This window comes from Lissotriton helveticus, chromosome 3_2 (assembly GCF_964261635.1).
Source record: "Lissotriton helveticus chromosome 3_2, aLisHel1.1, whole genome shotgun sequence".
NCBI classification, from domain to species: domain Eukaryota; kingdom Metazoa; phylum Chordata; class Amphibia; order Caudata; family Salamandridae; genus Lissotriton; species Lissotriton helveticus.
The window spans coordinates 130086779-130113333 of record NC_136062.1 but is presented as its reverse complement, the minus strand read 5'-3'; the positions used below and the strand labels follow the sequence as shown (position 1 = coordinate 130113333).

Here is a 26555-nt window from a genome sequence, read left to right as displayed (position 1 = left end):
GCACACGTGCATTAGTGTATACATATGAGGTAACATGAACATAAGTCAATTGAAGAGCACATTTCATAAAGTTTGCAGAAAAGTTGTTTCCTGTTTCTTAATTCATATCATGTAGAACAATAACCAGCCCACCCACTCCATGTTTTGCCTATTACTCCGACCCTCCCATCTCTATCTAAAAGTACACAGTGGTTGACAGTATTAAAAGCCGCACTAAGATCCAGGATCATGATAGCCACTGTTGCCACCTGATTCATTCTCCTTTTTGCCTTCTCTACCACTGCCAATATGGCAGTCAAAAGCCAGTTTGTGTATGATGTAGAGTTGATTCAGCTTCCAGAAAAATCAGATAGGCATCTATTCACATGCTTTTCTATCACTTTACTTAGACCAGGGAGCAGGGAGATTGGGCAAAAGTTATCAATACATTAGGGGTAAAGGTTAGGTTTCTGTAGGTCAGCTCTGATCATCGTATGCTTCCATCAAGTTCCGTGACAAAGAACAATATTGCCAATCATAACTAATCCACACTTCATTGATCACTCTCCACCTTTAAAAAGATGTATTGTGGACACCTCTAATAAAGATTATCAACCTATAGTTGTTTTGTTCAAATTTCAAATGGCATAGTCATGAAATCATTTGAACCACAAAGGCCTTATGCTAGCTGGCCTAAGGTACTGCAGAGATGCCTTAAGCAAGCGAGTACTCGTCTAACGTTTATAATTTTAACTGAGCATGTGATCAGCTAGGCATTTTTAATCTGCATTCTCGCTGTAATAAAACGGTTAGCTTCCCTCAAAAAGAGAAAGCTTTAAACTTATGGTGATATGGTGAACAATCCTTTACATGTCTGCAGAACCAACCCTAAACATTTTTTTCCGTGTCTGAAAAATGTTAATCCTACTCTTCTTCATGCTTAACCAATGTAATCATATTTTTTAACAAAAACTATTGGTGCTATTAAAGCACCCGTATGCGCATTGCACCATCTCAAGACCCAATTGATGAGCTGTATCACATATATAATATTCAATGTCTAGGTTGTTAGTGCTTGCTTACAGCTTTGATGTAGTATGGGATTGCAATATATGGTCAACATATTGTAATGTACCAGGATAGGGTTAGGGAAGTTAACATGACCAATAAATGAGGAGTGCACAAGAATTAATAGGATTACGTTCACCCAGTGGATTAAATTGTTAGAAATAACTAAGGTAAAGGTTGATAGATATACAAAATCACTGGCAATTAGAGGTTATGTACAAAAATTATGTATGTTTAAATGTATGATAATACTAGTGGCCTGGATAAGGCAGGTGCAAATGTATATATTCCAAATCCACTGAAAAGAGCATACTAAATTTCAAATTAAACTCTTGACTTCGTCTAAACGTGAAGCAGTTACTCCACTGTTACAAGTCCTTTGGGCCTCTAGCAATAAAGTGTACCAGTGTTTGTTTGGAAAGTTTTGGTTAAGAGCAATCCAGCCACCGTTTTTCTCTTCCTGGATTCTTAGAATGTTGCAATACATTTTGCAGTTGCACGAATAATAATAATAATCCACATTTGTAAAGCGCACAATCACCCGTAAGGGTCTCTAGGCGCTGGGGGCCGTCGGGAAGATTAAGCAAGCTATTGCCCAGAGTCACATGGTGCTGGGCTAATATGCTGCCGGAGGCGGGGATCGAGCCGTGATCCCCAGATTCCGGAGTCAGTCGCCTTGGCCGCGGCGCCACACCTCTTCCCTTAACTAGGGTGATGAGAATATCATTGCCATTAAAACAGTTGTTTTAGGATGGGAGCATCTATACTTTACAACATATTGGCTGCCTCGTTTCTAGCTAGCTAGCTGAGCATGTGTTTCATCTGTAAAAGTAAATTGTATGTTACATATATCTATTATATTATTGTATTTGACTGTACAAATAGGGGCCCACTTTGCTGCTTGTTAATGTTAGAAATTGGGTTTCTGGTTGGCAGCGGTATGAACAGTCCAACTCAGTGTAAGTTAGAAACACACTTTAAATTAACCTGTGTTTACCCTCTGGTAGTTTGCCACAGAGAAGTCAGGATTTACTTAATAGACAATGTGTAAAATATCTGTGCAACACTCCAAACAGTAAAACAGTGAAAACATCACACAAAAAGATACCTGGTTAGAAAAATCGAGCTTAATTTATTGAACAAAACAAGACCAAAACAATAAAAATTCAATAAGTATAACAGGCGTTATGAATTTTTAAATAATAAATTGAAATGTAGTACTTTTAAAGCACCAACCGGCACTATCTTGTCACGCTAGACGGGGGCAAATCCAAAAGTTCAGGCTGACCACAATTAGCGAGAGTTGGATACAGAGACCAGGCTTAGCCAGCTGAAAAGTACCTTGTTTCGCTGTGGCTTCGAAATCGAGGAAAATATGTGAGGAGCAAAGGAGGAAATACGCTAGTCCTTAGGCTGTATTGGATGCATCAGCTCCGAGCCATGCAGTCGGAATCGCATCAGGAATAGAGGCGGTGCGCCATCGGTGGTGCGATGTGCTTGATTCTTGTAGCAGCGGTGATGCATCAGCGTTGAGGGCGATGCAGTGTACTTGATCCTCGCAGCAGAAGCAATGCAAAGGTGTCGATGGAGATGCGCCGGTTCCTAGCGACGCAATGGCGTCACTGCATGGAGTTTTGTTGGAGCAGTACTTTATGTGTGTTTCAAGGGTCCAGGACTGGTTTGGCACCACTTGGCAGAGTCAGAATCTCAGGCAAAGTCCAGGTGCTGTAGCAGGGTGAGTTGGAAGTTTTCTATGCCCAGAGTCTTCAAGCAAGAGGCAAGCCAGAAAGCTCTAGTAGTCACTTTGATTCTCAGTTGGAGAGATGCAGGTCCAGTCCTTCTCACTCATAGGCAAGAGGGCAGCAGATCAGCACAGCAGAGCAGGAGTCCAGAAGAGTAGCAGTCCAGCAGAGTGGTAGTCCTTCCAGAAGCACAGAAGTTCCTCTTCCTGGCAGTGTATCCACAAGTCCAGAAGTGTACGAAGTTGGTAGTGTCAGAGGTCCAGTACTTATACCAAGTTGTGCCTTTGAAAGGGGGTAGACTTCAAGGAGAGGCCTAAGAAGTGCACAGAGTCCCTGCCCTTCCTGTGCTGGTTCCACTCACTATAGGGAGGTATGCAGCCCTGTGTGGGGACAAGACACAGCCTATTCAGGTGTGTCAGCTCCTCCCTCCCATCCTGCCCAGGATGGCTCATCAGGATGTGGATGGCCCATCAGTCACACCTAAGCTCCCTTTGTGTGTGAATGTATAGAGGGAATGCACAAAGCTCAGCTTTCACACACCCCAGACATGTAGTTAGAGACGGGCAGAAGACACCAAATATCTGATGTAAGAAAATGACAACTTTCTAAAGGTAAAAAGAACAGATGATAGATGGAATGCTGAACAATGTAAACATTCACCCCCAGTCACAGACCTGTGTTTAACCCATCATTTTGTTGCCCACCACGCCTCCCCACTTTGGACCCAGCCATAAGCAAATCAGTCGTGAACCTACTCCTTATAGGAGCAGTCCAGCTCGAACCGCCAAGCCAGGTAGTCCATGGACCAGAAACAAGCATCTTGCGACCAGTGTCTGGGTATCACCCCTCATTAGCCAGGCTAGCTTCAATCCAGTGGCACAGTGAGCATGAGACCCATGTATGGGTATACCCGTCCCACTTAGGGGAACAAAATCAAAAGGAACAGATGGGCACAATGCAAACATCCACAGCCAGTCAAAAGATCTGGGTTTAGTCTATCGTATTTCTGCCCCCCATGCCACCCCAATTTGGATCCAGCTATATGCATATCAGTCTTGATCCTACTCCTCATGGGAACAGTCAAGCCCAAACTACCAATCCAGGTCTTCCTTGGACCGGAAAAAAGCATTCTGGGACCAGTTTCGGTGAATTGCCCCTCATCAGTCAGATTAGCTTGAATCAAGGGGCGCAGTGAGCACGGGACCCATGTCTGGACATACCCTTCCCACTTAGGGTGACAAAAGCAAAAAGAACAGATGATGAACAGAATGCTGAACAATGCAAACATTCATCCCCAGTCAACAGATCTGGGTTTAATACATTATTTTTTTCACCCCAGTTTGGACTCAGCCAAATGCAAATCAGTCTTGACCCTGCTCCTTATGGGAACAGTTAAGCCCAAACTGCCAAGCAAGACCCTCCCTGGACAGGAAACTAGCATCCTGGGACCAGCCTGGCAGTTTGGGCAGGACTGTTCCCATGAGGAGATGGGTTAATATGAATTTGCATATAGTAGGGTCCAAACTGGTATGGCAAACAAAAAACAATGGATTTAGGCCTAGATCTCTGCACTAGGGGTGAATGTTTGACATTGTTCAGCATTCTGTCCAACAATTGTCCTTTTTTAAATAGTCAGTCCGATGGAGGGAGTATGCTCAGACGGGGGTCCCGTGCTCGCCATGCCACAGATGTCTAGCTAGCCTGGCTGATACGGGTTGATACCCCAAAACCGGTCCCAGGATGCTTGTTTCTGGTCCTGAAAGGACCTGGCCTGGCAGTTCTGGCTCGACTATTACCATGTTACCAAGAGTGAAGTCTGATTTGCATATGGCTCGGTCCAAACAGAAATGGCATGGTGAGCAAAGAAAATATGGATTTAGGCCCGGATCTCTCTACTAGGGGTGAATGTTCGACATTGTTCAGCATTCTGTCCATCAATTGTTCTTTTTGCAACTTTCTAAAAGTGAAATTTTCCGAATTACAATTTAAACTCTAGCTTCACAATAAGTTTTGTTATTGGTTTATGCATTACGAAAAGTCCATTGACACACAAATCACACCATCCCCTGAACGGCTTGCGTTGGAGGGCGCGAATTTAGGAATTTTATAATTTTATATTCCAACACCAGTCCCCGTAACAGTAGGGAAGGTGTTGGAATATAAAATTACAACATTCCTTATCCCACAGCGCCACCCAGCGCAAGTCGTAGTCACGACTTGCGTTGTAATAGCTGCGTGGAAAAGGTCGTGCGGTGTAAACACCACGTTGTAAACTACGTTTCCCCCCCTCAACACCCCAATCACCCTAGAGTCTGGGCATGGTATACCCACAGAATCAATGTTCACCTCATCATTTCCCGCCTACACTACCTCTTTGTTCTTCCCATTGTCCCAAATATATGCATGTAGGGGCTAATTAATTGAGTGATCCCCACCCTCTCTGCCTGTATCAAAACTTTGTGTACCCATCTCTGCGCCTCTCTCAACTCACATCTACTTCCCATTCTCCCCATATTTCATCAAACGGCCTATGGCAACAACTATCTTCATAGACTTCCTTTTCCATAATTCTGCAATATTGCATTCCGAGCTCCCAGTCCTGATGTCAAGGGGGAATTCCAGAAGCAATGTCCTATTTTGCCACCATACAACCCAGATTTACCAATAACTTCTGATAGCAGGAGTGATCCGTCAGGCCCCATGTACCCAGCAGTGCCAGTCTTGGCTGCAACTCAAGGGGTAGCCCAGGTGCCTCCTCTTATAGAATTATTTACACATAAGAGGAGAGATCAATAACCTTTATGACCAAATCTAGATTCCCCTTTTGCAGCAAAGAGTTATGTACTAGAGTACTTAATGTTGTACAGCGCGCTGAGACTTCCGTTGCGCCATGAGCCAATATGTATACTACTGCTATATTGTATGATTTCCCTGTTACGAATGTTAAAAAGTGCTCCGATACCCTCGGGTCTGTCAAGTGCTATATAAAACTTCTTAATAAATAAAGTATACTGGAGGGAGATAAGGGCACTGAATAAAACGGGATATAAATTGAGATAATCATCATTATAATTAGGCCTGGGTGGTGAACTCCGCTCCGTTGGCGGAATTTTCTGCACTCCGCGGAGCTCACAGAGTACAGATAACTTCTCTACGCGTACTGCAGTGGAATTTTCCTCCGCTCGCAATTGGTAGGTTCGTGAGCGTAAGCTGCCACTCGGGTAGAATTTCTACCCAAGCATCAGTAAGGCCAGCTTGAAAGACATCACTAACCCTAGCAGCAATAGTTGAGCGCAAAATGTATTTCGTAGAGTATAAAACAGTGGAAGCCTTTATAGGAATCCCCAAAAGGCCCAGTACTTAAGTGCCTTGTGCATGAGAGTTTCTGCAGGTCCCAACATGTAACAGGAGTTCATTTTGGATTTCCTTCCTCTTGTGGCAGGGCCCTCCCTTCTATCCATAAGCAATAGAATATGGTACACACTGCGAAAGGAAGGTCCTACAGATATAAAGTCCTTCCTCTCGAGTGATAACATGGTCGAAAACTAAAATATGTTTAAGAACTCCTTAAAAAAATTGAATATTTTTGTACATACGATTATATTCTTTGGAAAGAAGAGAAACTTGTGAGCTGATGCTACACTTTTGATATTATTCTGTATAAGTTTGCTGTTAAATCATTTAGTGGTAAAAGATTCATGCGAAAGAGAGGGAGCCAATGACGGACACCTTGGTCTAAGTTCCAGGACAAATATTTTCGAGCCACTCTCGGGGTACTTGAGGTGGCTATTACCTCCATTCTTTCCTTCAATCTAAAATACTTGACAGCTCTCTGAAAACTAACAATACAGCTAGTGGTTTTTAAAAAGTATTTAAGTTCTAAAAGTGGGAGGGAGATCACAAACTCCTCCTAGGCTCCGAAACAATTCTGTGCCATAGTGAAGTCAAGGGAAGTGAGTATTGAGCTGCTTTTTCACCAAAAATCTCTTAACATAGGTAGCCCCTAATGGTGTACAAATCACTATGCTTCAACAGGTATCCCTACTGAATTACCCTGGCTAAGCCTTCAGCAAATTCCAATCTAATAGCAGATGTCGGAACCAGTGTATCAAAGTAACATAGTTTACGTATAATCTGGCCTTCTATTTTATCAAGGAAACTTCAGTCTTCTGCTGGACTACATTCAATTGCAAAAAACACAGTTGATGGACAGAATGTAGAACAATGTCATACATTCACCCCAGTACAAGGATCTGGGCATAAATCCATCGTTTTTTTGCACTCCACACCACCCTGGGTTAGACACTGGCTATATGCAAATCAGCTCTGACCCTGTGCCTCATGGGAACAGTCCAGTCCGAACTGCCAAGCCATGTCTTTCCCAGACCGGAATCAAGCATCCAAGGACCGGTTTCTGGCTATCAGCCTTCATTCAGCCTGGATAGCTTGACTCCAGTGGTGTGGAGAGCCTGGGACTCACGTCTGAGCATACCCAGCCCACTCGGGGTGAAAATTGCAAAAAACACAGTTGATGGACAGAATGTAGAACAATGTCATACATTCACCCCAGTACAAGGATCTGGGCCTAAATCCATCGTTTTTTTTGCACTCCACACCACCCTGGGTTAGACACTGGCTATATGCAAATCAGCTCATTCAATAGCATATAATAGTGTTGGGGGGATTTTCGCCTCAAAAACAGATAACAAATGTAGAAAGTGTCTTTTCCTGAGTCTTTTCCTCTTTAGTAAGTTAATTAATTTACTTCGCTTGAGGGAAAAGTTCTGGAATTGTACCCGGACTAATTTATTTCTATGTAATAGCAGATTAGAATGCGCTCTCTGCTCAATTGGTAAAGGATTAGTTTTACATGGGAGCTTATACTGTAACCATAAGACACCAGTATATCTTCTTGAGGAAATTGTTGCTCTCCTAATACTCTGTACTGCTGATCTCCTACTAGAATTGTTAGTTTTTCTTTTAGTTTTGAGGCAGCTTTGAAATTCCGATAAATTCTGCTGTTTTTTTTTTTAAACCTACAGATTTATCCTTAAAATTCCATGAGCTTACTCCAGCTAAGGTCATCTCAAATTTACAGGAGATCACCATGTGGTCACTATAGGAATTTTCCAGAACTTCCTTAAAATAGAGCTCACTGAAAGTATCTGCTGAAATGATTAAATAATTGATAATAGACCCATCAGAAGACAATTTATGTGTAATTATTACTGGGATACAATTTCTTAACCTCCCATTGGCAATTAGTAGGTCTAAATTTCTCAAGCCGTTGAGTAGAATCACACCTCATTTATCGACCCGACTATTATTTGGAAACTAAGCATGGGGGATTTGTAGGGCTTAGGGCCAGATGTAGGTAACTTCAACTTACCGACTCATAAATACCAAATTTTACCGATTCGGTATTTATGAATCGGTAAATTTGAAGATGGGAGATGCAGGTAAATTTTCTATTTGATTTACCGAATCGGTAACATTCGGTATTTACCGATTCGGTAAATACCGACTCGGTATTTCCCATTGATTCCTATGGGCTGTGAAGCCCATAGGAATCAATGGGAAATACTGATTCGGTATTTACCGAATCGGTAAATACCGAATCCTGCAAGGGTGCATAGGGTGTCACTTTGACACCCTCTAGCACCCCAAGTACAGGCTTGTGTGACATGTGGCACACATACATGCCCTAAGGGCATGTCTGTGTGTCACATGGCACAGGTGTGCATGCACAGATGTGCATGCACACCTGAATTCGGTATTTTACCACCCAATAGGATTGGGTGGTAAAATACCCACTCTTAAGGGCCTTTGGAGTGTCACCTACATATGGATTTACCGAATCGGTAAAATTACCGATTCGGTATTTTACAGAATCGGTATTTGGTGACCTACATCTGGCCCTTAGTCTTTTGAGGGATTAGCGAATAAACCAATAGTGTGGGTAGAAACTTTGGCATTCAAGTCGCCAACCAGTATTAGATGCCTATACTCCTCTCTTTCCATGTTAGTAGAAATTAAAACAAATAGGTATTTTATAGGTAAGTATAGGATGAGCCAGGGGGGGCGTTTACGATAAGAAGAGTGCCTAGGCTTTCATTCTCCTCCTTAATATCTAACTTGACTGCCTGAATTAGGTTATACCAAAGGGGATGATAGGCGGAGCGTATGAGGAACTTAGGGCAAACAAAGCGATACCAAAGGGGATGACGAGCGGAGCTTTTGAGCAATTCAAACACTCACCACCAGTCAACTGATCTGGGTTTAATCCATCATCATTCTTTAGCTCCCTCCACCACCCCACTTCAGACATGGCCATATACAAATCAGTCTGACCCTGTGCCTATTGGGAACAGTCCAGCCCTAACTGCCAAGCCATGTCTTCCCTGGACCGGAAACAAGCATCCTGGGACCAGTTTCGAGTTCATAACCCTCATCAGCCAGGCGATCTTGAATCCAGTGGCAGAGTGAGCAAGGGTCCCAAGTCTGGGCATACCCTGCCAACATAGGGCAAACAAAGCGATACCAAAGGGAATGATGGGCAGAGCGTTTGAGCAAATCAAACACTCACCCCCAGTCAACTGATCTGGGTTCAGCCCATCATCATTCTTTAGCTCCCTCCACCACCCCAGTTCAGACATGGCCATATGCAAATCAGTCTGACCCTGTGCCTCATGGGAACAGTCCAGCCCGAACTGCCAAGCCATGTCTTACCTGGACCGGAAACAAGTATCCTGGGACCGGTTTCGGGTTCATAACCCTAATTAGCCAGGCTATCTTGAATCCAGTGGCAGAGTGAGCAATGGACCCACGTCTGGGCATACCGTCCCAACTTAGGGCAAACAAAGCGATACCAAAGGGGATGATGGGCGGAGCGTTTGAGCAAATCAAACACTCACCCCTAGTCAACTGATCTCGGTTTTAACCATCATCATTCTTTAGTTCCCTCCACCACCCCAGTTCTGACATGGCCATATGCAAATCAGTCTGACCCTGTGCCTCATGGGAACAGTCCAGCCCGAACTGCCAAGCCATGTCTTCCCTGGACTGGAAACAAGTATCCTGGGACCGGTTTCGGGTTCATAACCCTCATCAGTCAGGCTATCTTCAATCCAGTCGCAGAGTGAGCAAGGGACCCACGTCAGGGCATACCCTGCCAACTTGGGCGAACAAAGCGATACCAAAGGGGATGATGGGCGGAGCGTTAGAGCAAATCAAACACTCACCCCTAGTCAACTGATCTGGGTTTAATCCATCATCATTCTTTAGTTCCCTCCACCACCCCAGTTCTGACATGGCCATATGCAAATCAGTCTAACCCTGTGCCTCATGGGAATAGTCTAACCCGAACTGCCAAGTTATGTCCTCCCAGGCCCGGAAACAGGCATCCTGGGACCGGGTACGGGTTCATAACCCTCATCACCCAGGCTATCATGAATCCAGTGGCAGAGTGAGAAAGGGAGCCATGTCTGGGCATACCCTGCCAACTTAGGGCAAACAAAGCGATACCAAAGGGGATGATGGACGGAGCGTTTGAGCAAATCAAACACTCACCCCAGTCAACTTATTTGGCTTTAATCCATCATCTTTCTTTAGCTCACTCCACCACCCCAGTTCAGACATGGCCATATGCAAATCAGTCTGACCCTGTGCCTTATTGGAACAGTCCAGCCCGAACTGCCAAGCCATGTCTTCCCTGGACTAGAAACAAGTATCCTGAGACCGGTTTCAGGTTCATAACCCTCATCAGCCAGGCTATCTTGAATCCAGAGGCAGAGTGAGCAAGGGACCCACGTCAGGGCATACCCTGCCAACTTGGGCGAACAAAGCGATACCAAAGGGGATGATGGGCGGAGCGTTTGAGCAAATCAAGCACTCACCCCCAGTCAACTGATCTGGGTTTAATCCATCATCATTCTTTAGTTCACTTCACCACCCCAGTTCAGATATGGCCATATGCAAATCAGTCTGACCCTGTGCCTCATGGGAACAGTCCAGCCAGAACTGCCAAGCAATGTCTTCCCTGGACCGGAAACAAGCATCCTGGGACTGGTTTCGGGTTCAAAACCCTCATCAGCCAGGCTATCTTGAATCCAGTGGCAGAGTGAGCAAGGGACCCACGTCAGGGCATACCCTGCCAACTTGGGCGAACAAAGCGATACCAAAGGGGATGATGGGCGGAGCGTTTGAGCAAATCAAACACTCACCCCCAGTCAACTGATCTGGGTTTAATCCATCATCATTGATTAGTTCACTCCACCACCCCAGTTCAGATATGGCCGTATGCAAATCAGTCTGACCCTGTGCCTCATGGGAACAGTCCAGCCCGAACTGCCAAGCAATGTCTTCCCTGGACCGGAAACAAGCATCCTGGGACTTGTTTCGGGTTCATAACCCTCATCAGCCAGGCTATCTTGAATCCAGTTCCAGAGTGAGCAAGGGACCCACGTCTGGGCATACCCTGCCAACTTAGGGCGAACAAAGCGATACCAAAGGGGATGATGGACGGAGCGTTTGAGCAAATCAAACACTCGACCCAGTCAACTGATCTGGGTTTAGTTCATCATCATTCTTTAGCTCACTCCACCACCCCAGTTCAGACATGGCCTTATGCAAGTCAGTCTGACCCTGTGCCTCGTGGTATCACTTTGAATTAGGTTATAGGCATGGGGGATGGCTTTAAACACCCACCTAGAACTAGTTCTGAGCAGTATGGCAATGCCTCCCTTCGCAGGACCTCTATTCACTGGAAGCGCAGGCTGGGTTAGATACAATATAATCTTCCATAGACCAATTCTTTACAATCCAAGACTCTTGTATGCATATTATGTCAGCTTTCTGCTCTTTCAGAAATAACAAATTGTTTTTATTAGTGCATAAGCTAGCTGCAGTCCAGGAAATTAGTTTGGCGCCCTTACTAGGAATAATTCCCATAACTTAGCCCTAAAGAGATCATTGTATTTAGAGCCCCTGCCACCCAATTCCATTTTCTATCTTCCTCATATAAAGTCAGTGTTTGATTATTCTCTCTCTCAGCAAGCAAAGAAACACCTCTTTCTACCTTTTCCAAGGGAGACTTGTATTATACTTTCACTCTCTAAGTGATGAATTCCTAGTAGAGAGACATCTGAATGTACGATGAACTGGCAGTTATGTATTAATTCTTTTAAAGCTCTATCCTTTTGGGGGACAAGAACATCGATACCGCAACATCACAGATTATCACTATTTAGGATAATTAGATTGGAAATCACCTTAGAGGAGAAGACTGATCTAGCCCCCAATAGTTACCATGTTTTGGCACTTGAACCAAAGCAAGATCACTTCTCCGAACCATTTTGGAGGTCAGGGATATCAGCGAAACAGCCCAATAATAAGGACCTATTCATGCATAACTCATGATCAAAAATGAAAGAAAATTCTAAGGAGAGAGATGCTGACAGCGGGTGATGATCCTGGCTATCCCCCACAGGTGTGTTCCCAATAGGATTGTAAATAACATTACTGCCTAAAGAAGAAGAAAATAATGCATTCAATTCTACAGTGGGAAGCCTTACCACTCAGTTCTTACCTTTTACGTCGACCCAAAGCTTTGAACTTTTTTGGGATGAAAATCAACCCCAATTAGCAAAAACCCTGCTCATGAAATTCCGTTATGAGATTTTACAGATTGATTATACTATAGTTAAGTGGTCACCTGAACAAGTAGTAGGGATGGAACTCAAATGCACGCCATGTAGTTTAGACATTAAAGAAGATATTGCACATATTTTATTTCTTTGCCCGGAATATGCGAGTTCCAGACGGAAATGGATGAACCCACTGTGCTTGAAATTTGATGACTAGGAAATATTCAGAGGCCCTAAGAATATTGAAAACCGACAGCTTACAAATATTTGTATTTTTCATTCGTAGATTTTTACTTGCCGTGAGCTACCTATGGAAAAGAGAGGTCTAAAAAGTTAATGTTTTTAGTTCACACTATGTTAATCTGATTATGAGTTGTATAAATATTATATTGTATCATGATCCAATGATTAACTGTTGTGACAAATCTCACTTATGCTGTTAGATGATGTCTTTTTAAGGCAATGCCAATTAGTGAGATAATCTTGACTGTTTTATATTCATAAGTAACTTGCACTTTTTATACATAATCTCAGATAAAATGGACAGAGAATTCAATCATGGATACGGTGCCAAATATAAAAGGCCGTTTATAGTCCGGTTCAAGATGCACACAGAAACAAACTACCCATCATTTATATGTAACTATTTTAATGGGGAAGTGTATTCAGCACTTTATATCTGTATATCTGCAACTACTTCGTCCAACTTTTAGCATTATTTATTATGGAGTTGAATCTGCCCGTAGGCAAAAGAAGAAAGAAAGGGAAAAGTTCTGTAAAATAAACAAAAAGAGAACAAATCATTTGCTCTTTGGCTCTAATTTGATTATGAATCCCGTCCAAACTGCTACAAAGAGGGAAGAATGTCAAGTTGAAGCCATCACAACAAGATAATCGATTAAGTTCAAGTCCAGCATTGGTGTCGTTGCGCAATTTGAACCCTAACGCTGCATTATTTTCATTCATTCATCCAACTAGCCGGGACAAGGAGGTATTGGTCTATGAAATTGAATTCTAGTGTTCGCACACAACTCTTCAGCTCTTCTTGATAGTTTAAGAGTAGTACTGTTTTGATCCCAAAATGGCGGTTAGCTCGCTAAACCATATGATGTAAACTGATGATACAATCAATTGCCGACAATGACTATTAGATGCATGTCTCCAATATAACATCAATAGGCATACAGTTAGCATCTATAAAACCAGATTATGGTATTTCAGTAGGACAAGGTTAAAAAAAGTTGAAGATAAAAGACTTAGGACTGAAACAAACATTTCATCGTTCAGGGTTTAACACTTGCTAAACTAGTGCTGGTCATCATATTTGGAGAACAGAAAAGTAAGAGTAAATGGGGGCAAGTCAGGTGGACTTAATTTCTACTTGTCCTATGTTGCCTTATCTTTTTACTGATAACATATAAAAAAAAGTTGTTTTACCTCATGTGGTACAGTGCCATGCCTAAATGAGGAAGATCAACCATACATGCAATGCACATTTCTCAAAAGCCAGTGTTTGCTCTAGCTAGTCATCGCAATTGGAATTTATGAGCCTTGTAGAACAATAAAATATTATGATGGCTTGAGGGAAAGAGACAAGGATCATGAACCCTTAACTATGGATAAAATGAAGTAATATTCTTTTCATCGTACAGTGGGAAAAGGATGCTGGGGATATTGACAAAGGGTCACCATGGGCTAGATGCAAAAAGCATTATCCAGGATTTGCAAGGGGCATGTCTGGTTCATCACTTACAAATTCAGAATCATAGAGGTATGTATTAATGTTTTGCAACCAAAATGCTGCCAGAAATCATTAATATTTTACTGACACCTCAAATGCGGTGATACCTCGTTTGCAAACAGGAAGGGGTCGTCAAGAGAACCCTTCCCCTTTGTGAATGTTAATAAAAAAATTTGCAGCTTCATTTTGTTGTTTATATGCATCCCGGTTTCCTGTAAGAAAAATGGGTTGCATTTAAGGAAAAAATGGCTTTATTTAAAAACAATCACAGACATGGTGGTCTGCTGATTTCAGCCGGCCACCATCCCTGTGATGGCTTCAATTCCTAGTGGGTTACAATATGCAATCTACCTCATTTTTATTCATGAGGTAGGTCGAATTGTGACCCACTTCAAATGAGTAATTTGCAAAACGTATAAAGTACATTGGTCGCCTCCCAAATTACCACACTGGTTGCAAAAATACTGGTAGTAAATTGCGACCAGTATTTTGCAACCGGTTCTACATATACCTGGCCCCATGTTCTTAATTCAGACTGAGCTCTTCAACCACATGGGTACCTAATAAGGAAACTAAAATATTAAAATGAGCTATTCATGGAATGTATAATTTGTTACATTTTCAACATGTGTATTAGGCCATTTACCAAATACATAGCAAAATAAGGCTATGGTTTTAAATGAAACCACTGGCAACTGCCTTTCAGTTGTGAAACCATAAACAAATAATACTTTTTATATAGTTTTCGATTTCAGTTGTGTGATTTAAATTATTGGCAATGCAGACAGTACTGATTACTGTATGAAACATATTTGCACCATACCTGTTCTTGTGACCATTTTTGCCTATCTTCTGCTGCTCTTGTCTTTGTTTTAAAGCCCCTTTGAGTGTCTCCGATATGTCTTGGAGCTGGTGGAATATTCAATGATTTTGGCCTCCCCTCATGTCTACCAGCTGTGTGAACTGGATCATCTTTATGGCAAGGCTCTGTGTATTCCTTTTCCACAGTCTCTATCACAGTATGTTCGGGACTCATTTCTGCTGTGCTGCTGATGCTGCTCATGCTCATGCTCATTTTTATTTCAGCCACAATCTGATCAATGTCCTCTTCCTGCTCTTCCAGTTCTGTACCACCTTTCCTGGAATGATATGGAGAGGTCACAAGAGGATTGCCATTACTTTCTGATAAGTAGTATTCCTGATAGCCTTCTTCAGATTCACAATACTGGACCTGTTCTTCTTCATCTTCTGTGGGTAAAGATGATACTCCATCCTCCAGAACCTGCATCTCATTTTCTTTGTACTCTTGGTCTTCAGCTGATTCTGTGGTATCTTGGTGTTGCAATTTAGATTCTGCCCATTCTTCTTCCACAGCTTCTTGACACTCATCTGTCTCAACATTAGGTGGTTCCTGAGTAACATACTCCTCCCCATTGCAGTCCATCCCTTCCAAATAACTGTCATCTTCTGGGCAGTATCTTATGTAGTAGGTGATACCTTCTTCTTCCTCTGGAAGACCCTCATCATAGTCCTCTTCCTCAGATGTATTATTTACATAATCAGAGATGGAGTCTGCATCACCACTGTTGTCATTGCAGTCTTGTTCTGCTTGGGTGGGGCTAGCTTGCCTGCTGTCTGGTAAGTCTGTGGCATTCACAGTGAAGTCGTGGATGGGTGGATCTGTTTCTTCATTTCGAGGTTCTTTGAGAGGAGAAATAGGACACGATCGCACCCCATGATCCAGCATGCTGCCCGAACTGCTTCGATGTTTACCACTTGCCATTATGAACCTCTTACATGACCATCATTTCTGTGGAAAAATAAAACACATGTTCAGAAAACTACCAAGCCAGTTGTCTAAGACAATTGTAACTGCGCTCTACTGACAATAGTTGGAATTGACAATTACACATCTTTATCCACAATGTCTAATGCCTGAAAGTTTCTTTAATATCATACCATTTCTCAGAAGGTGTCTACCCTCTGAAGATTTTTCTTAAGTGTCCGCTCATATCTGCTGTACTCGAATGATTTATGCATACTTAAATAGTATGGGGCACCTTCGCACGATACACTCTTTAATTAAAACCAAGATAATATTAGCTGTGTGGATTTTTTTTTTAATGGATGTATTTTACAATACAGAGAGAAGTGTAAAAATAACATATCATTGTAATAATGTTTTGTTTAAAAAACAAGTTAATTGCAAGCATTAGAAGTGCATGTTCACTATGGCATAGCTGCAGGAGAGGAGAATCAGCAGTGTACAACATGGAGTAAAGAAAATATTGTACCCAGCGCACCAAACTGCTCGCACCTGCAAACCTGTGCTAAAGTCTGGCTGCAAGATTGCTTTGTGCAAGGGTCACAGATGATAAACATTAGGCATCGACACTCAGCACAATCAATCAATAAGACACACTGGACTAGATGTACGAAATTTCTATTTGCATAAGTGGTTGAAATTTGCGCATACATTTTTTGCAAAAGGAAAATTATTTTGCAAACCAACCTAAGTACTAATAGTTTGGGTCACAACATTCCGAACTGTAATAGGTTATAATCCGACCTACCTCGTCAATATTCATGAGAGAGTTTGCAAATTGTGATGCACTGCAATTGGTGGACATAACAGAGATGGTGGCCTGCTGCTGTCTGCAGACCACCATGTCTAATATATATATATATTCACTGAAAAAACCATAGGTTTCAGGTCATATATAGTTAGGAATTAGCATTTTAAAAAACATTGAAATTGCTCCTATATAGTTAGTTGTACTAACTATATTTCGCGCACCCGCAATCCACTGCTGATGATGTCACATATTACATCATTCATGACATGGGCAGTGACATCACTGATGACATCTCAAATGACATCACTGATGACGTCACTGATGACATCTCAATTGACATCACTGATCACATCACTGATGATATCATTCATGTGATAATACGATGCACTTCTTCACACTCTAATATAACCTTTGATACACCCAGTGTTAAACACAGACTACCATTCTTGAAACCATTGACACACCAATACCAGTTACTACATACGCACACACTGATTGCTAGGTCTATACACACATCCAATCATTTACCCATAGAATCACTCATACATACAGTCACTCATCAATACAACACTATCATCTGCACTCAAACACCTATACAGACACTCACACTCTGCCACTCATCCATGGAGTTACTCACACATCTAGTCAGTCATGCAAAGAATCAATCACACTTTCATTTCCTTAACTATACAGTTATACACACAACACCTTACTTATTCAAACATATACTAACACATACTTACTTTGTTATACAATTACTGATACAAGTACGCAATGATCCATACAGCCACTTGCACAATCAGTGGCTCTTATGTATAGTCATTTATATATGCCAGCTACCCACACACACACTCAGTCTCCCATACAAATACTTGGGCAAACAATCAATAACACATATAGCCACTCATATAGCTACTGATCAACACATGCAGTTGCTTACACAACAACAGACATACTGATGCACACATTCAGACAGTTTAGTCACTAACCCATGCATTCAGTAAGACACATTTAATCACTCACTCATACATTCAGTCATGTACCTACTAAATCTTTCATCCAGACACTTATACATCCACTCATTCTTCAATATGTAAAACATATTTAAACTTTACAGAAACACACAGTCACTCGATGATGTCATCAGTGATGTCATCAGTGATGTCATTTGAGATGTCATCAGTGATGTCATCAGGGATGTCACTGACCATGTCATGAATGATGTAATATGTGACATCATCAGCAGTGGATTGCGGGTGTGCGAAATATAGTTAGTACAACTAACTATATAGGAGCAATTTCAATGTTTTTTTAAATGCTAATTCCTAACTATATATGACCTGAAACCTATGTTTTTTTCAGTGAATTTGCAAGGTTTTTTAAATGCTAATTCCTAACTATATAAGGACTGAAACCTATGGTTTTTTCAGTGAATTTCAAAGGTTTTTCAGAGGCTACTTCCTAACTATATAAGGCCTGTAACCTATGGTTTTTTCAGTGAATTTGCAAGGTTTTTTAAATGCTAATACCTAATTATATAAGGCCTGAAACCTATGGTTTATTCACTGAATTTCAAAGGCTTTTTAAATGCTAAATCCTAACTATATAAGGCCTGAAACCTATGGTTTTTTCAGTGAATTTGCAAGTTTTTTTAAATGCTAATTCCTAACTAAATAAGGCCTAAACCTATGTTTTTTTTCAGTGAATTTGCAAGGTTTTTAAAATGCTAATTCTATTAGCGGATAACGTTTAAATATTTTAATATCCTTGTAGGACCACCTGAGCAGCCCTAGGGATCCGATTTTTGGACCGGAGCAAGATGCTCTCTGATTGTGCCGTATTTCTTGCCTTCTGCCCCCCTGAATGTGCCGTATTTCTTGCTTCTGCCCCCCTGATTGTGCCATATTTCTTGGCTTCTGACCCCTGATTGTGCCGTATTTCTTGCCTTCTGCACCCTGATTGTGCCATATTTCTTGCCTTCTGCACCCTGATTGTGCCCTCTTTCTTGCCTTCTGCTGCCTGATTGTGCCGTTTGTCGGGCCTTCTTTCCCCTGATTGTGCCGTTTTTCATGCCCCTGCCCCCCTGATTGTATTATCTTTGCCAGTGTTTGTTAGCTGCTGGTATTGCCTTTGCCTGTGTTTCTTTGCTGCCGTTATTGTCTTTGCCAGTGCTTCTTTGCTGCCGTTATTGTCTTTGCCAGTGTTTGTTTGCTGCCGTTATTGTCTTTGCCAGTGCTTATTCGCTGCTGGTATTATCTTTGCCAGAGCTGTGTGGGCTGTGTGGGCTGTGAGAGCTGTGTGAGATGTGAGAGCTGTGTGGGCTATGAGAGCTGTGTGGGCTGTGAGAGTGTGAGCTGTGTGGGCTGTGGAAGCTGTGAGAGCTGTGAGAGCTGTGTGGGCTGTGAGAGCTGTGTGGGCTGTGAGAGCTGTGTGGGCTGTGAGAGCTGTGTGGGCTGTGAGAGCTGTGTGGTCTGTGAGGGCTGTGAGGGCTGTGAGGGCTGTGAGGGCAGTGAGGCCTGTGAGAGCTGTGTGGGCTGTGAGAGCTGTGTGGGCTGTGAAAGCTGTGTGGGCTGTGAGAGCTGTATGGGCTGTGAGAGCTGTGAGAGCTGTGTGGGATGTGAGCTGTGTGGGCTGTGAGGGCTGTGTGAGCTGTGAGAGCTGTGTGGGCTGTGAGAGCTGTGTGGGCTGTGTGGGCTGTGAGAGCTGTGAGAGCTGTGTGGGCTGTGAGAGCTGTGTGGGCTGTGAGAGCTGTGTGAGCTCTGAAAGCTGTGTGGGCTGTGAGAGCTGTGTGGGCTGTGAGAGCTGTGTGGGCTGTGAGAGCTGTGTGGGCTGTGAGAGCTGTGTGGGCAGTGGGGGCTGTGAGAGCTGTGTGGGCTGTGAGAGCTGTGTGGGATGTGAGGGATGTGAGGCCTGTGAGAGTTGTGTGGGCTGTGAGAGCTGTTTGTGCTGTGAGAGCTGTGTGGGCTGTGAGAGCTGTATGGGCTGAGAGAGCTGTGAGAGCTGTGTGGGATGTGAGCTGTGTGGGCTGTGAGGGTTGCGTGAGCTGTGAGAGCTGTGTGGGCTGTGAGAGCTGTGTGGCCTGTGAGAGCTGTGTGGGCTGTGTGAGCTGTGAGAGCTGTGAGAGCTGTGTGGGCTGTGAGAGCTGTGCGGGCTGTGAGAGCTGTGTGGGCTCTGAGAGTGTGGGCTGTGTGGGCTGTGAGAGCTGTGAGAGCGGTGTGGGCTGTGAGAGCTGTGAGAGCGGTGTGGGCTGTGAGAGCTGTAAGGGCTGTGAGAGCTGTGTGGGCTGTGAGAGCTGTGTGGGCTGTGAGAGCTGTGTGATCTGTGAAAGCTGTGTGGGCTGTGAGAGCTGTGCGAGCTGTGTGGGCTGTGAGAGCTGTGTGGGCTGTGAGAGCTGTGTGGGCTGTGGGGGCTGTGAGAGCTGTGTGGGCTGTGAGAGCTGTGTGGGCTGTGAGGGATGTGAGGCCTGTGAGAGCTGTTTGGGCTGTGAGAGCTGTGTGGGCTGTGAGAGCTGTATGGGCTGAGAGAGCTGTGATAGCTGTGTGAGCTGTGTGGGCTGTTAGGGCTGCGTGAGCTGTGAGAGCTGTGTGGGCTGTGAGAGCTGTGTGGGCTGTGTGAGCTGTGAGAGCTGTGAGAGCTGTGTGGGCTGTGAGAGCTGTGTGGGCTGTGAGAGCTGTGTGGGCTGTGAGAGCTGTGTGGGCTGTGAGAGCTGTGAGAGCTGTGTGGGATGTGCGCTGTGTGGGCTGTGAGGGCTGTGTGAGCTGTGAGAGCTGTGTGGGCTGTGAGAGCTGTGTGGGCTGTGAGAGCTGTGTGGGCTGTGAGAGCTGTGAGAGCTGTGAGAGCTGTGTGGGCTGTGAGAGCTGTGTGGGCTGTGTGGGCTGTGAGAGCTGTGTGGGCTGTGAGAGCTGTGTGGGCTGTGAGAGCTGTATGGGCTGTGAGAGCTGTGTGGAATGTGGGCTGTGAGGGCTGTGTGAGCTGTGAGAGCTGTGTGGGCCTTGAGAGCTGTATGGGCTGTGATAGCTGTGTGGGCTGTGTGGGCTGTGAGAGCTGTGTGGGCTGTGAGGGCTGTGAGGGCTGTGAGGGCTGTGAGGGCTGTGTGGGCTGTGAGGGCTGTGAGGCCTGTGAGAGCTGTGTGGGCTGTGAGAGCTGTGATAGCTGTGTGAGCTGTGTGGGCTGTTAGGGCTGCGTGAGCTGTGAGAGCTGTGTGGGCTGTGAGAGCTGTGTGGGCTGTGTGAGCTGTGAGAGCTGTGAGAGCTGTGTGGGCTGTGAGAGCTGTGTGGGCTGTGAGAGCTGTGTGGGCTCTGAGCGTGTGGGCTGTGTGGGCTGTGAGAGCTGTGTGGGCTGTGAGAGCTGTGTGGGCTGTGAGAGCTGTGTGGGCTGTGAGAGCTGTGTGGGCTGTGAGAGCTGTGAGAGCTGTGTGGGATGTGCGCTGTGTGGGCTGTGAGGGCTGTGTGAGCTGTGAGAGCTGTGTGGGCTGTGAGAGCTGTGTGGGCTGTGAGAGCTGTGTGGGCTGTGAGAGCTGTGAGAGCTGTGAGAGCTGTGTGGGCTGTGAGAGCTGTGTGGGCTGTGTGGGCTGTGAGAGCTGTGTGGGCTGTGAGAGCTGTGTGGGCTGTGAGAGCTGTATGGGCTGTGAGAGCTGTGTGGAATGTGGGCTGTGAGGGCTGTGAGGGCTGTGTGAGCTGTGAGAGCTGTGTGGGCCTTGAGAGCTGTATGGGCTGTGATAGCTGTGTGGGCTGTGTGGGCTGTGAGAGCTGTGTGGGCTGTGAGGGCTGTGAGGGCTGTGAGGGCTGTGAGGGCTGTGTGGGCTGTGAGGGCTGTGAGGGCTGTGAGGCCTGTGAGAGCTGTGTGGGCTGTGAGAGCTGTGTGTGCTGTGAGAGCTGTGTGGGCTGTGAGAGCTGTATGGACTGTGAGAGCTGTGAGAGCTCTGTGGGATGTGAGCTGTGTGGGCTGTGAGGGCTGTGTGAGCTGTGAGGGCTGTGTGGGCTGTGAGAGCTGTGTGGGCTGTGAGAGCTGTGTGGGCTGTGAGGGCTGTGTGGGCTGTGAGAGCTGTGTGGGCTGTGAGGGCTGAGTGAGCTGTGAGAGCTGTGTGGGCTGTGTGGCATGTGAGAGCTGTGTGGGATGTGAGGTATGTGGGCTGTGAGGGCTGTGTGAGCTGTGAGAGCTGTGTGGGCTGTGAGAGTTGTGTGGGCTGTATGGGCTGTAAGAGCTGTGAGAGCTGTGTGGGCTGTGAGAGCTGTGTGGGCTGTGAGAGCTGTGTGGGCTGTGAGAGTGTGGGCTGTGTGGGCTGTGAGAGCTGTGAGGGCTGTGAGGGCTGTGAGAGTTGTGTGGGCTGTGAGAGCTGTATGGGCTGTGAGAGCTGTGAGAGCTGTATGAGCTGTGAGAGATGTGAGAGCTGTGTGGGATGTGGGCTGTGTGGGCTGTGAGGGCTGTGTGAGCTGTGAGAGCTGTGTGGGCTGTGAGAGCTGTGTGGGCTGTGAGAGCTGTGTGGGCTGTGGGAGTGTGGGCTGTGTGGGCTGTGAGAGCTGTGAGAGCTGTGTGGGCTGTGAGAGTGTGGGCTGTGAGGGCTGTGAGGCCTGTGAGAGCTGTGTGGGCTGTGAGAGCTGCGTGGGCTGTGAGAGCTGTGTGGGCTGTGAGAGCTGTATGTGCTGTGAGAGCTGTGTGGGATGTGAGCTGTGTGGGCTGTGAGGGCTGTGTGGGCTGTGAGGGCTGTGTGGGCTGTGAGAGCTGTGTGGGCTGTGAGAGCTGTGTGGGCTGTGGTAGCTGTGAGGGCTGTGTGAGCTGTGAGGGATGTGTGGGCTGTGAGAGCTGTGTGGGCTGTGAGAGCTGTGTGGGCTGTGAGAGCTGTGTGGGCTGTGAGAGCTGTGTGGGCTGTGAGAGTGTGGGCTGTGAGAGCTGTGAGAGCTGTGTGGGCTGTGAGAGCTGTGTGGGCTGTGAGAGCTGTGTGGGCTGTGTGAGCTGTGAGAGCTGTGTGGGCTGTGAGAGCTGTATGGGCTGTATGGGCTGTGAGGGCTGTGAGGGCTGTGAGAGCTGTGTGGGCTGTGAGAGCTGTGTTGGCTGTGAGAGCTGTGTGGGCTGTGAGAACTGTGTGGGCTGTGAGAGCTGTGTGGGCTGTGAGAGCTGTGTGGGCTGTGAGCTCTGCTTCTTTTGTGTCTCGGTCTACCTAGCACAAGATGAATGCCAACACTTCCTGGTTAGAAGTGTTGACAGCCAATGAGCATGCTGCTTTCCTGTGAAATGCATGCTGATTTGCTGCCACTGTCTGTCAACACTCCAAACCAGGAAGTGTTGGCAGCCATCTTGTGCCTTGGTAGAACCAAGGCACAAGAAAGCAGTGAAACAAAGGTGCAAAACACACAAAGGGGGCAAGGTAGAAGCACCCTGACGCTCTAGGCCTGCTCAGGGAGCCCCACAAGGCCCCCCAGGCCAAAATAAACGTGAGGGTACGCACACCGTACAGAGTACAGTAAGCTTACGGTAAGCTTACTGTAAGCTTACTGTACACTGCACCCCCGCGATTTTCCGAAAAAAGATATTTTTTTTCTTGGGCCTGGGGGGGCCTTGTGGGACCCCCTGAGCAGGCCTAGGGGGTCGGGGTGTTTCTACCCTGCCCCCTTTTTTAGTTCTACAAGTTTGTTTTTCTGGTTTCCTGTGCCTCAGTCTACCGGGGCACAAGATGGCCGCCAACAATTTCTGGTTTGGAATGTTCACAGACAGTAGCAGCCAATCAGCATGCAGCTCGTACTCTGGAAGGTACAGAGTACAGTAATCTTACAGTGTGCCACTTATAGATATATAATTTGAACAAATTCTATTTTCTCAACAACTACTGGAGGGATTTTCACCAAATACACAAAAGGCACTTCTGCATATCAGGCTCTACCATTTTGCCAAGTTTGGTGTAATTCCATTCAGCCATTCGGACTGTAGCCGTGTCTAAAAGTCCTATGGAAAATTGCATTGGACTCAATTTCACATTCAATTTTCTCAAAAACTACTGGAGGGATTTACACCAAACATACAAAAGGCACTGCTGCATACCAATCCCTACCATTTTGCCAAATCTGGTGTAATTCCGTTCAGCCGTTCGAGCTGTAGCCTTGTCAGAATGTCCCAATGGAAATGAACATGGGGAAAACATGTTTTGAGACCCCCCTTTTTTCTCGGCCCCTGCTTGACGAATCCCCCCGAAACTTTCAGGGAAGGAGCGGAGCGCAGCGAGGCAAATGTAAGTAAAATTACAGGCAGATCCCTCAATCGGTGCCAAAGTTATTCCCAATAGAATGTTCGGAATTTCCTATGGTAACTAGGTCCTAACTATATATACCTACTGGCGACCGCCAGTAGGTAATATATATATATATATATATATATATACATATATATATATATATATATATGTATACATGTATATGTATACATATATATATATATATATATATATATATATATATAAAAATATATATATACAAATATACACATAGAAATATATATACACATGTATATACATATATATATTCACTGAAAAAACCATGGGTTATAGACCATATATAGTTAGGAATTAGCATTTACAAAACCTTATTTTACTCACACAAAACCATTGAAATTCCATATATAGTTAGTTGCACTAACTATATATCGCGCACCCGCAATCCACTGCTGATGATGTCACATATTACATCATTCATGACATGGTCAGTGACATCACTGATGACATCACTGATGACATCTCAAATGACATCACTGATGACATCACTGATGACATCTCAAATGACATCTCAAATGACATCTCAAATGACATCACTGATGACATCATCCAGTGACTGTGTGTTTCTGTAAAGTTTAAATATGTTTTACATATTGAAGAATGAGTAGATGTAGAAGTGTCTGGATGAAGGATTTAGTAGGTGCGTGACTGACTGTATGAGTGAGTGATTAAATGTGTCTCACTGAATGCATGGGTTAGTGACTAAACTGTCTTCATTTGTGCATCATTATGTCTGTTGTTCTGTAAACTGCTGCATGTGTTGATCAGTAGCTATATGAGTAACTATATGGGTTATTGATTGATTGTCCAAGTATTTGTATGGGAGACTGAGTGTGTGTGTGGCTGGCTGGGAGATGTGTGACTCTGTGCAGATCAATGTGTTCTTGTATCAATGATTGTATAAGAGAGTAAGTATGTGTTAGTATATGTTTGAAAATGTAAGGTACTCTATGTTTAACTGTATAGATTAGAAAATGGAAGTGTGATTGATTCTTTACAGGACTGACTAGGTGTGTGAGTAACTCCATGGATGAGTGGCAGAGTGTGAGTGTCTGTATAGGTGTATGAGTGCATATGATAGTGTTGTAAAGATGAGTGATTGTATGTATGAATGATTGTATGGGTGAATGAGTGAATGTGTGTGTAGACGTAGGAATCAGTGAGTGCGTATGTAGTAACTAGTATTGGTGTGTCAATGGTTTAAAAAATTATATTCTGTTTTTAACACTGGGTGTAACAGAGGTATTTATTAAAGTGTGAGGAGATGCATTGTATTGTCACATGAATGATATCATCAGTGATGTGACCATTGATGTCAAATGAGATGTCATCAGTGATGTCATTTGAGATGTCATCAGTGATGTCATCAGTGATGTCATTTGAGATGTTTTCAGTGATGTCATTTGAGATGTCATCAGTGATGTCATCAGTGATGTCATTTGAGATGTCATCAGTGATGTCATCAGTGATGTCATTTGAGATGTCATCAGTGATGTCATCAGTGATGTCACTGACCATGTCATGAATGATGTAATATGTGACATCATCAGCAGTGGATTGCGGGTGCGCGATATATAGTTAGTGCAACTAACTATATATGGAATTTCAATGGTTTTGTGTGAGTAAAATAAGGTTTTGTAAATGCTAATTCCTAACTATATATGGTCTATAACCCATGGTTTTTTCAGTGAATTTTCAAGGTTTTGTAAATGCTAATTCCTAACTATATATGGTCTATAACCTATGGTTTTTTCAGTGAATTTCAATGTTTTTTATTAGCAAATATCAAAAGCTTTAAAATGTCAAGTACGTGGTAGGTAAAAACATTTTCGTGTTTATGCACACTGATGTGCTTTGAACGCTGCCCCCCCCCCTCTTTTCTTTTAGGAGTATTCTCTCTTTGCAGATAGTGAAGGGTAGGTAACGCAGGCCTTTGCCCCCGTTGTAATCCGTCGTGCCTGCTTCCCTCTCCATTTGATTGATTGTTATCCAAGCATTTACTGTTTTGGAATTGCTTCTCTTTGGTTCATTCTCTATTTACAAACAAGCACAGAGTCGCAATACTCTGTTTAGTCTTTGCAGATAGTGAAAAATCGTTAGAAAAAACAAAAGGAATCAAGCAAAATCAGTAGGCCACTAATGGGATCTCTTTTTGACCTCGCTAAAATAGAAACATTAGGAACAACCCCTCATGAGAAATATGAAACTAGTGAGAGGAACCGAGCTCGACGCCATGATGGCTGCAAGACAGCTCGGCTCCGCCGCCCACCCCGCCCAAAATAACGACAAACCCTATGCAAATATTATAAATATATACAACACACCAGCAAAGTAACAGGGTAAAACGTTTTATTAAATAACTATTTACATGCCTGCTGCAACATCGATCCAAATACATGCCGCCGTTCCCGGGATTTCTCCCCGACTACTCTGCGGCCTACGAGATGGAGAGGCCGGGGCGTTGACTAGGCGGGGCCTCCGGCCGCAACCACAGCGCCAACGATCGCTGCTGACGGAGGGGAGCCTTGCCGGTGAGACCACTGA

The 26555-nt window shown here is 44.5% G+C and overlaps 1 protein-coding gene across 3 annotated transcripts in view; it reads right to left on the bottom strand.

Moving 5' to 3' along the window:
- The window catches only part of APBA2 (amyloid beta precursor protein binding family A member 2), a 1100835-nt gene that overhangs the window by 613225 nt on the left and 461055 nt on the right, over positions 1–26555 (bottom strand). For all 3 annotated transcript variants that reach the window (XM_078684922.1, XM_078684924.1, XM_078684923.1), the window contains exon 4: positions 14998–15984. In XM_078684922.1, the coding sequence (XP_078541048.1) occupies positions 14998–15957 (960 nt within the window). In that variant the 5' untranslated portion in view covers positions 15958–15984. The remainder of the gene's footprint in view (positions 1–14997; positions 15985–26555) is intronic.